The sequence below is a fragment of the Gossypium raimondii genome, chromosome 5 (genome assembly GCF_025698545.1).
Source record: "Gossypium raimondii isolate GPD5lz chromosome 5, ASM2569854v1, whole genome shotgun sequence".
Lineage (NCBI taxonomy): Eukaryota > Viridiplantae > Streptophyta > Magnoliopsida > Malvales > Malvaceae > Gossypium > Gossypium raimondii.
The window spans coordinates 8,567,453-8,578,099 of record NC_068569.1 but is presented as its reverse complement, the minus strand read 5'-3'; the positions used below and the strand labels follow the sequence as shown (position 1 = coordinate 8,578,099).

At 33.3% G+C, this 10,647-nt stretch overlaps 1 protein-coding gene across 1 annotated transcript; it reads right to left on the bottom strand.

Moving 5' to 3' along the window:
- Positions 1-371: 371 nt before the first annotated feature.
- On the bottom strand, positions 372-7,567 carry LOC105770289 (protein LSD1). Its single transcript, XM_012591419.2, has 8 exons — positions 7,353-7,567; positions 7,191-7,262; positions 6,549-6,662; positions 4,082-4,192; positions 1,812-1,924; positions 856-927; positions 685-738; positions 372-552 (listed from the first exon to the last, which is right to left on the bottom strand). Exons 3-8 carry the CDS (start codon positions 6,658-6,660, stop codon positions 511-513), a joined length of 504 nt encoding a protein of 167 aa, XP_012446873.1. The 5' UTR covers positions 6,661-6,662; positions 7,191-7,262; positions 7,353-7,567; the 3' UTR covers positions 372-510.
- Positions 7,568-10,647: the final 3,080 nt, after the last annotated feature.

The following is a 10,647-nucleotide window of genomic DNA, read 5'->3' as shown; positions in this document are numbered from 1 at the left end:
CAGAAAAAAAATGTGGGCGGCAACCCAGCCCGCGGACGAATTCAATGTTGGTATGCAATCTCTATATCCAAAAAAAAAAAAAAACCTTGCTTTATTTAATCTTGAAAGTCCATATTTATTTAACACAAATAAGCCCTATTTTTAGAACCGAATCTGTCATGCCATCGATCCCCAACCCAACCGTTTAAACCAATTTCGAGTATTAAAATTTCAAAAAATTAAAAGAATATTAAAAAAAATCCGTCCGACCATTCAGTCAGCTCTAGCTAAACTACATACATGTGAGCAAACATTACACATTTCCCTACCACTTCATGAGCTCAGACACGGGTATGGATATGGATATGAACATGGATAATGGACACAGTTCCTTGAACAAAGTGTTTATGATTTCCATTTTCAATATAATATACACCACTAATGGCGCTGCATTCATAACCATGTTTGTTTGCATTCTCCTCCAATGAAATCCAAAAAAAGAACAAAGAAAAGAAAAAAAGCAGCATTGGATCATTTTTTGTCTGTTGTTATGCCAACCACCACATTGCTCACCTGCAATATCATAACTTTCTATCAGAAAACCCTTTTTCCTCACCACCCATGTTCCAACTTTTATAGTATAAATGCTCGTGACAATGAAGAACACACTTCATGTAGATATATATGCAGTTAAACTATATTTACCAATTTGCCACTCTCATCAACTGACATGGGATTCTCAACAACTACTGTTTGGCTCTGAGAATGAGGGATCGCCCAAAAGGTTAGACTCAGGAAATAACTTGAAACTATCCACATTTAAAAAAAAAAAGGGAAGGGGGGGGGGGGGGGAGGATATTAACTTAGAGAACTTACTGTTGAAGTAGATGGCATAGTCCCTGTGGCATTCGGTCTGCTTGCCGGAAGTGGACACCTTACATTTCCCGTCTGAAACATAGATGAGAAATCGAGTGAATAGGTAAACCTCCAAAAACAACTTCTCTAGGCATAAATGTATATGCCATGTCTCACACAATGCCACTGGGTGTCAAAGTTATTTATTGCATGGACACATAAGCAGAGGAATAAGTACTTAATCCTTCCGATTAAGGATAATTAATTCACTTTCAAACGGGAAAATAAACCAGAAAACAGCTTTCGAGAATCAATAATGTGAATACTATACAAGGTGTAATCAAGGCCATAGAAATGTTAATTAGTTTAAACTTTAAATTATTGCTTTCTGAACATGATGTTCAAGAAAAATTACTCCATTGAATGACATTGAATGACAAGAAGTGAAATGTTGCACATCAAAGAGACCCAACATATAAACTCACCAAAAGGCTGTTTCAGGAAAGGGACCTAATACTATTTCCACTAACTGATTTCAGCCTTGAATCAATCACTACACCGGGGAAAGTAAGATCAAGTTTGAGAGATATTGCCCCCGAGTTGAATAATTTAGAGAGAAGAGGCATGGACAGAAAACCCAGAAACAAGAAGCATAAGAAGTTTGGAACAACCACTTTCAAACCAGATAAATGGAGACATTCAGAAATAGTCCGAATACATTCAGAGATATTGTAAAGAATTTAAAGATTTTGAGAGGAAAAAAAAGGCATCATGTGACCTTTTACCAGAAAACAAGCAATAATATACGAAGTGACAGAATTGCTGCTTTCAAGCAATTTATAAATTAATATGGTCTTTTTTCAGCCACTTGTGAAACGTAAGTAAATCACTAAATCTTTGCAAATTCTTGGAAATATATTCAATGTTAATAATAGATGGACTAGTGAAAAGTTGAGTCAATTCAATCATACACTTACACCAACATTAGTAACATAATGACAGACAGCACATTTGACTGATGGAGCTCCATATGGATACATCAGTGTTGTACGGCAGTGCCCGCAGTTGATGTGAGCCATCGGGTTGGATGCTTTTTCCATGGTAATGAGATACAAGAAAAAAAAGTCAGTAATGGGGACCATAAAAGAGGGGAAGAAAATTTGAATAAACATATAGAACAAACTACTACCAGGCAACATGGAAATGCACTGATAAAAGGTTGAATGAGGAACCAAAGAAGAAAATACTGTGTGGTACATACTCAATCCCAAAGTTCATAGGAGATATACAGCTTCAGGATAGTATTCTCGTTAACAAAAGGGGAATGCTTGAGCTGGTACTAAAAACCTTCAGGACTTAACTTTACTACACCGATATTCTTTCAAAATAAAAGTTCCACTTCGGGGAATAAAAAAGACAAATAAAGTCCAAAATGATCTAGCTACTTTTCGAAAAGAAGCATATTAAGATCATTTAGTTACTGAAATAGCTTAAATTGTCACAAACAAACCTATGATTAACAACCACAAACACAGAACCTAAAAGTGCACGGTCCAACTGAAAAAATCCACAGCACATAAAACTGCAATCGTATGCTAAATGATGTAAGGTGTGTTCGTAATATGATCAGAACAGCAAATACTCCAGATGGCAGACAAAGTTTAGTAACATTCTAAGATCTTTAACTACTTGAAGCAGCTCAGACTGCTAGTAAAAGAAAATGATAATATAAAATGGATCCATGAGGAATGCATTGTGATGCCTGGAAACAGAATACAGGATGGGGAAGCACTAATCAGCAAACAGAGCAACTCACTTTTTTCCAATAAACCGAGCAACACTCTTAAACTTGTTTAGATTAGAGAAAGTAGTATAAGGATCGATCCACAAGTATTAAACTTTCATCAAAGCCCAAAATGACTTACCATTTAATAGCAACTAGGGGTGAGCATTCGTTCGAATCGAATCGAATCGAAAATTTTCGAGTTAATCGAGTTTTCGAATCTCATTTTATCATCCTAACTTTATTTGAAGTTTTCTCGAATCGAGTCGAGTGAGATGGAATTCGAATCGAATCGAATATATTTGTTCGAGTTAAATTTTAAAAAATAATTTTGGGTCCTTGTAACCACTGTCACCCATCATAATAAAAATTGTCCACCTTAATCAAATTTTTTATTAACTTTCATCACCTCATAATTTATTTATTAATTTTTTACATATTGGTTAGCTTTTTTGCTTGCTTAGTTGTTTCAATTATCTTGATTCTTGTCACTATGTATTTTGGAATTAAAAATATATTAAATGTAAAAATATGATTTTTTTAATAAAAGTTATTTTAAAAATAAAATGTGAAATTGATATCAATATAAAATTTTAACACGAATATTTTATGGCATAATTAATAATTCAATTTTAATATAAATATTCAATATGACTAAACAATTCAATAATATAAATAATATAAATAATATAAAATGTGAAATTTAATTTAATAATATAAATAGCAGATATAAATAAAATTATTACTATTTATGTTTAGTGAATTTTTTGAATAATTTTAATTTTTATTTGAGGTAAAGGTGAGAAGTAAAAGTTTAGGGGAAAATAAAAGTTTTGGAGAATAAAAGTTTAAGGAAAGTAAATAGGGGAGTAAAATTTTGGAGGAAAAATATTAAAAAATTGGAGGGGAGGGTTTGGGGTAGATGGGAGGTGAGATGGGAAGGAATAAAAGTTTTAGGGAAAAGTGGGAGGAGTAAAATTTTGGGAGAAAATAAAAGGTTTTGAGGGTTTTTGCCTTTTGGGAGTAAAATTTTGAGAAAAAATAAATGGGAGAGTAAAATTTTGGTGGGAAATGGATTTTGGGTAGATTGGGGGGTTGGGAGGAGAGGGGAGTAAAAGTTTTGGGGGGAAAGTGGGAAGGAGTAAAAGTTTTGAGGGAAAAGTAAAAAGGTTTAGGAGTTTGGGGTAAAAATGTAAAATATTATAGTTTGATATTCGAATTATTCGAGTTATTCGAATTTGAAAATTCAACTCGATTCGAACTCGAAATTCGAAAAAAAAAATTCGAGTTGATTCGAATAACTCGATTAACTCGAATAACTCGATTCGTTTAACTCGAAATTCGAATTTTTTTCGATTTTTTCGAGTCGAATCGAGTTTTGCTCACCCCTAATAGCAACATTTGTGCACTTCCAAATGTTATAACCACAAATTTAAATCATATACACATATAAGTATAGTATACCTGTCACATGGTTAATGATGTTACAGCAAGAGCATCTTACACTTGTTGCTCCACATGTATACATTAGCAATGTTCGACACCCTCCACATACGAGTTGAGCCATTTCCATTCCTACAGAGTTAATTTTAAAACATGGACTATCAAGCCATAAGATTTAATTTTAAAACATGGACTATCAAGCCATAAGATTTTTATCAGATGCTGAACTTACTTTGTTTACATATCTAAATAAGAGGACTGTTACTCATTCACCCTATATTATTGTTTCTTTGCCTTAAATTAATTTATTATTTCTGTAGAAAATTCTATATAACACCACCAATACTATTAGCATTACCAGATTGTTTGTATACATCAAGGCAACCCGATGAAAAAGAAAAAAGATAACTCATTTAAATATAAAATACAGTGGATTGCAATCAGATGTCTATTAAAAGGACAAGGAAAACTAGTGCCAAGAGAACTGCCATACTAGTTAGCAGATTATCACCCTGAAATTAAAGAATGTCATCACTAATCTGGACAAGTTGTTCTGATAAACAAACCTTTAGATATTATAGTCCAAAGCCAGTTGCATGTTGATGTCCGAGTACCAGATAAAAGGAAGTTAATATTGCCAAAATGGCCAAATGTTATGGGTAACAACCTTAATATGGGTGGGCTACAATCAAACCAAGTTGAATGGTAGATTTTAGCAGCTTGCCAAGATGGAGTCATGCTAACAACAGTTCCGATGGAGTATGGTTTAGGGACCACAAAAAATGCTTGAGGTTTATTGGGTGTGCTCATGCCATTCAAACTTAATTGTTATCTAGCATATACACAATGAAGTTTACATAAAGAAGTAACTATAGAAGAAAGAAACTCTACAATGGAATGACTTATGTCTAACTAAAAGTATATTGAACAATTACCCAAGAACATAACATCAAAATCCCTAAAACAAATAGCAGTAAGTTCTCACTAATGAACTGTCACAAGTTTGCTTTTACTATGTTTTATTATCAAGTTGAATTGAGTTTAGTGGAGTCAATGCTTCACTCCCAAGTTAACAATTCAGATTGTACCAAATTGAGGTATATAATATGTTAGCTTGTTTAGTATGGCATTGGATTCGAAATTCTTAATGAATTCTTGGGCAGCCAACCCACCCAAATCCAATCACAGTTATTAAAAGTGTAGCTAAGAAAAAACTTAAGAACTCTTCAGTAATTGCTTTGCTTTTCTACTTCCTTTTTACTATTTACTTTTGGGTAAACTTTCCAAAAGCTTCTATAAAGCAAAAACAAATGGTTAAAAACCAGAGGATAATTGATTAAAAGATGAACAAAGGCCTAAAATGTCTCACCAGTCTAACATTTCTAGTCTGCATAAATGTAAAACAATAAATTTTGGTATCTAAAAGATTACATAGTATTTATTTCTTCAGAATATGTTCTTTGCTTTTTCTCCTCTGAAAGCAAAATTGAAATAGCAAAAGTATGAACCAGAAGATAACTTACAAAATTAAGAACTAACAAATGTTGGCATCCTACAAGCTTAAGTGATTAGAGAAATACAGGAAGTGTCGGAAAATCATTGCAGGAATCAAACACATTGGCAATTCCGCAAAATAGGTGACCATCCAATGGTTAATGAACAAAAGGAAGAGAATAGAATCAGGAATCATAGGCCTCTGACAGTTTATAGGCCGTTGGAGGGTGAAGAAGTCAGTACTAAGTTATTCTCAGGTTTGACACATACATATCAGTGATAATAGTAACAAACATATATCAACTTACAAGTAAGGCAATGCGATCTCAAATTGCACAATAAGTAAGAACAAGGCTTGTGGCTTACTACATTGATAAATTGCATTCAAGCAAACTTATACTATAGCTGCTATGCGTAGCTCACAACAGATTAAATCCAACCATAGCGAAAACAAAAACCCAGCTCCATCATTTGTACCAATCAATTCGTTTCTCATTTCAGCATTTAGGCCCACATTTCGTTATAACGCCAATGACCAATATTTTGTCAAGGGGGCAAATTTAGTAAATTTTTAATTTTCAAATAAGATTCTAGTACGATTATAAATATGGTCAGTTAGATGTCCATGGTCTTGATAACCAAAGTCATTATTTATTTAATGAAGAGGTACAGTAGTTTCTAAGAGGACTATTCAAGGAGACAGCCTAATGCATAGGAATAACTAGGTGAAATTATTAAGGGGTAAAAAGGGACCCGGTAAGCCCAAGTATTCTTTCTGACATGAAGTAGTTTTCAATGCCACTCGCAGATCATAGCTACAGCCGAGAGAAAAATTTACTAATTTTACTATGTACATCTCTTTTGAGTTTCAGCTTATAATAATCATGTTCATGTTGAAAATACCGGAAACTAGCAACTATTAACAAGTCACAACCTCAGAAAACTGATGATGATTTTAAATTGTCAATTTATAAGAATGAGAACTCAAGCTTACCAGGAGGAGGGACTTGGGTAATTGTATTGCACAATGCACAGCACACATTTGTAGCCCCTCTAGGATAAAGAAGAATGTTCCTACACCGACTACAAACGACCTCGCTCTGCATATCTGCAATCATTGTAAAGAAAGATGTAAAGCTGCTCTTCATAAACCTCATTATAGCAATTTACAATTGCTAGGCAACCTCCACGTAGCAACACGACATCTAGAGGTCAATATCCATAACATTCAAAAACGCCAAAATTACTAGTAAAAATAAATCGAATAGATATAAAAATATGTATCAAAGAAGGCGCAAGATTCGTTTAACAACTAGCATTCAATGGCAACCTAAAAGTACAATAATAGATATACTGCAATATGCATCGCAATCACTATAGAACAAAAATCGAGATCAAGAGATTCAAAATAACAAGCATTCAAATAGAAATAGTATTATCTGGTGCATAGTCTTTTTCTTTAGCCACTTTTTCCCTGAAGTATTTTTTTTCCTCTTTTTGTCCCTTTAATCGTGTATTCGTTACACGTCGGCAAAATTAGTACAGCATTTCTAAAATTCTTTCATTTTCAATTAAAATCCTAATATGAATTTTATTAAAATACTATAATTTGAATTCGAAAAAAAAAAAGATATACCCGAATTCACCTCCTTCAACAAGAAACCAATTCCGATCTTTCAAGGAGCAAACCACTTGAGACTTAAAGCTCCTGCCAGACAAATTAAAAACAAATATTAAAAGTAATTAAGAGGCAATTTTTTAAAAATATGTATAAATAAATAATGAGGTTAACTTTTACCTTGAAGAAGGCGGAGAGGTTGAAATCAGGGGAAAAGAAAAATGTTCTGAAAAGGGGGAAATTTACAAATATGATGAGATCCGCGTAAATTAGGAATCCTGTAAATTTACGTTTTTCCTCTCTTCAATTAGGAGATTTGGTTGAATTTTTGGTTTTCATAAAACTGTCGTTAGGATTCGGCCGACTTGGAAACACCGAAGCAAAACGCAAAAAGCCTTGCGCTTTGTGCTGTCAGGATTTTTGCACTTTTACCCTCCAATTATTTACTTATTATTGTTTTTAATTGTTGATGGTCTCTAATTTCTTTTAAAAAGTAAATTAAACCCATGGTCACTTTTGTTTACCTCATATTATATTTTTTGTAAAGTATTTTTAATTTTAAAAATACTTTTGAACAGCTCAAAACGTCTTATTTAACAATGCTTTTATCTCCAAAGTGTTTTGTGTCCCAATAATATTTCTTAGAAACAATACTAAACTGATCCATAATACGATTGAAATGAGGGATTATTTAAGACATTATTTGTCATTATCATACTAGATTTATAAAATAGAACGTCAGTAATGACAATATATCGCAAAAATAAATAAATAAAAATAAAGAACGCACAGATTTTTACGTGAAAACCCTTTCGAGAAAAAACTACTGACAGAGGAGAAGAAAATTTACTATGTCGAATTCGAATAATTACAAGAGGAGTTTCGACTTCATCTATTTATAGGTTGAAAAAACCTAATTCTAATCAAAGTCAAATATATTATGTTAATAAATGCTAAATATATTATACTCGTAAATACTAAATCTTCTAAAAAGAAGAGATATTTGTTTAACTTGACTTGCAAGCAATCTCTTAGAATTTGGGTCACACAACTCTAAAAATCTCCACCTTAACATAAGTTCTCAATGAACAAGTTTTTCACCTCTTTCATAAAACCCCTTAAGGTTTTGACTTCAACAATGAACACCAACCAAGTCTAAGCAATGCTCAAACTTGGTTATAGGAAGTGACTTAGTTGTCATATCTGCAAGATATTCATGAGTACTAATTTTGCTCACAACAATATCACCATAAGCAATATTATCACGAACAAAATGATACCGAACATCAATGTGTTTTGTTCTCTCATGAAACATTTGATCTTTTGTAAGAAAGATGGCACTATGACTTTCACAAAATACTGTACTGATTTAAAGGTCTTCATTGAGTTCACTAAACAGTCCATTCAACCAAATAGCTTATTTACAAGCCTCAATAATCGCCATGTACTCAGCTTTAGTGGTAGACAAAGCGACTGTAATTTGTAAAGTGGCTTTCCAACTAATTGTACAACCTCTTATTCTAAAGACATAACCTGTGAGAGATCTTCTTCTATCAAGGTTTCTAGCAAAATTAGCATTAACATACCCAGTGACTCTATCTCTAGTTCTTCCAAACTGTAAGCAAACATCAGTAGTACCTCATAAGTATCTTAAAATCCACTGAACTGTTTTCCAATATTCTTTACCGGGATTCGCCATGTATCTGCTAACTGCACTGACTGCATATAATAAATCTGAACGTAAACAAACCATAGCATACATGAGAGATCCCACTGCACTAGAGTATGGAACATGTGACATGTACTTAATCTCATCATCTGATTGTGGAGACAAAGCCGATGAAAGTCTAAAATGGGTTGCTAAAGGAGTACTAACAGGCTTAGCACTCTGCATATTAAACCTGCAAAAAACTTTCTCAATGTACCCTTTTTGACTTAGGTACAATTTACTTACTTTTCTATCTCTGAGAATCTTCATACCAAGTATTTTTTTTTGCTGGTCCCAAATTTTTCATCTCAAATTCTTCACTTAGTTGGGCTTTGACATTTCTTATCTCTCATTTATTTTTTGCTGCTATCAACATGCCATCAACATAAAGGAGTAGATACACAAAAGAACCATCACTATTTTTCTTAAAATAAACACAACTGTCAAAACTACTTCTTTTAAAATCATAAGATGTTATAAAGGACTCAAACCTCTTGTACCACTGTCTTGGCGACTGTTTCAAACCGTAAAGGGACTTTTTCAGCAAGCAAACATAGCCTTCTTTTTCTGAGACTGTAAAACCCTCTGGTTGTTGCATGTAAATATCCTCCCCAAGTTCTTCATGCAAAAATGCAATTTTTACATCTAACTGCTTAAGCTCCAAATCATGCATGGTCACAATACCAAGCAAAGCTCGAATCGAATTATGTTTCACAATTGGGGAGAACACATTTCTGAAGTCCACTCCTGGAATTTGACTATAACCCTTTGTAACAAACCTTACTTTATATCTGGGTTCTTCAACTCCTGAAGTCTCTTATTTCTTTTTAAATACTCATTTACAACGAACAACTTTTTTTACCTTTAGGAAGTTTTACAATATCCCATATTCTGTTTTGTGGAGTGATTCCATCTCCTCTTGCATAGCAAACATCTACTTTTTTGAGTCTTCACAACTAACCGCCTCAGAATAATTAGATGGCTCTTGGTTTGCATATATATCTTCAGCCACATTTAAAGTATAAGCAACTAGATCAACCTCAGTATACTTCTTTAGAGGTTTAATTTCTCTTCTAGTTCCGTTTTTAGCGATAGAGTATTGTGGTAAAGAAGCAACTCTATTCTGAATTTTTGTACTAGCTTGAGGAGTCGACTTTGTTGTAGATTCTGGATTAATTTGATGCTCCACCTGCTTTTAATTTTCTTTATTGGAAGAGTCTTTAAGAGATAAGTTAGGTAGCATAGCAGTTTCATAAAAAACAACATATCTGCTAATCACAACTTTTCTATTTTCAGGACACCATAACTTATAACCTTTTACACCAGTTTTATAACCAAGAAAAACATATTTAATGGATCTCGGTTCCAATTTTCCATTATTAATATGAGCATACGCAGGACACCCAAAGATCTTTAAATCAGAATAGTCAGCAGGATTACCAGACCATACCTCTTGTGGAGTCTTTTTCTCAATGGCAACGGATGGAGCTTGGTTGATCAAAAAACATGTAGTAGAGGTTGCTTCGGCCCAAAACAACTTTGGTAAGTTGGCATTTGGCAACATACATCGAATCTTTTCCATGATCATTCTGTTCATTCATTCTACAATGCCGTTTTGCTGTGGAGTATGACGACCTGTCAAGTGTCTCACGATCCCTTCTAACTTGCACAATTTATTAAACTCATCAGAACAAAACTCTAAGCCATTGTCTGTGCGAAGGTATTTTATTTGTTTTTTCCATCTATTTTTCAATCATAGTTTTCCAA

Bases quoted from the DNA above. Each gene is read 5' to 3' on its own strand.
- LOC105770289 (XM_012591419.2), bottom strand. From the start codon at position 6,660: ATGCAGAGCGAGGTCGTTTGTAGTCGGTGTAGGAACATTCTTCTTTAT. The intron at 4,193-6,548 runs GTAAGCTTGAGT...TTAACTCTGTAG, and splicing joins TACCCAAGTCCCTCCTCCTG to GAATGGAAATGGCTCAACTC. The intron at 928-1,811 runs GTAAGTGTATGA...TCTATGTTTCAG, and splicing joins ATTATGTTACTAATGTTGGT to ACGGGAAATGTAAGGTGTCC.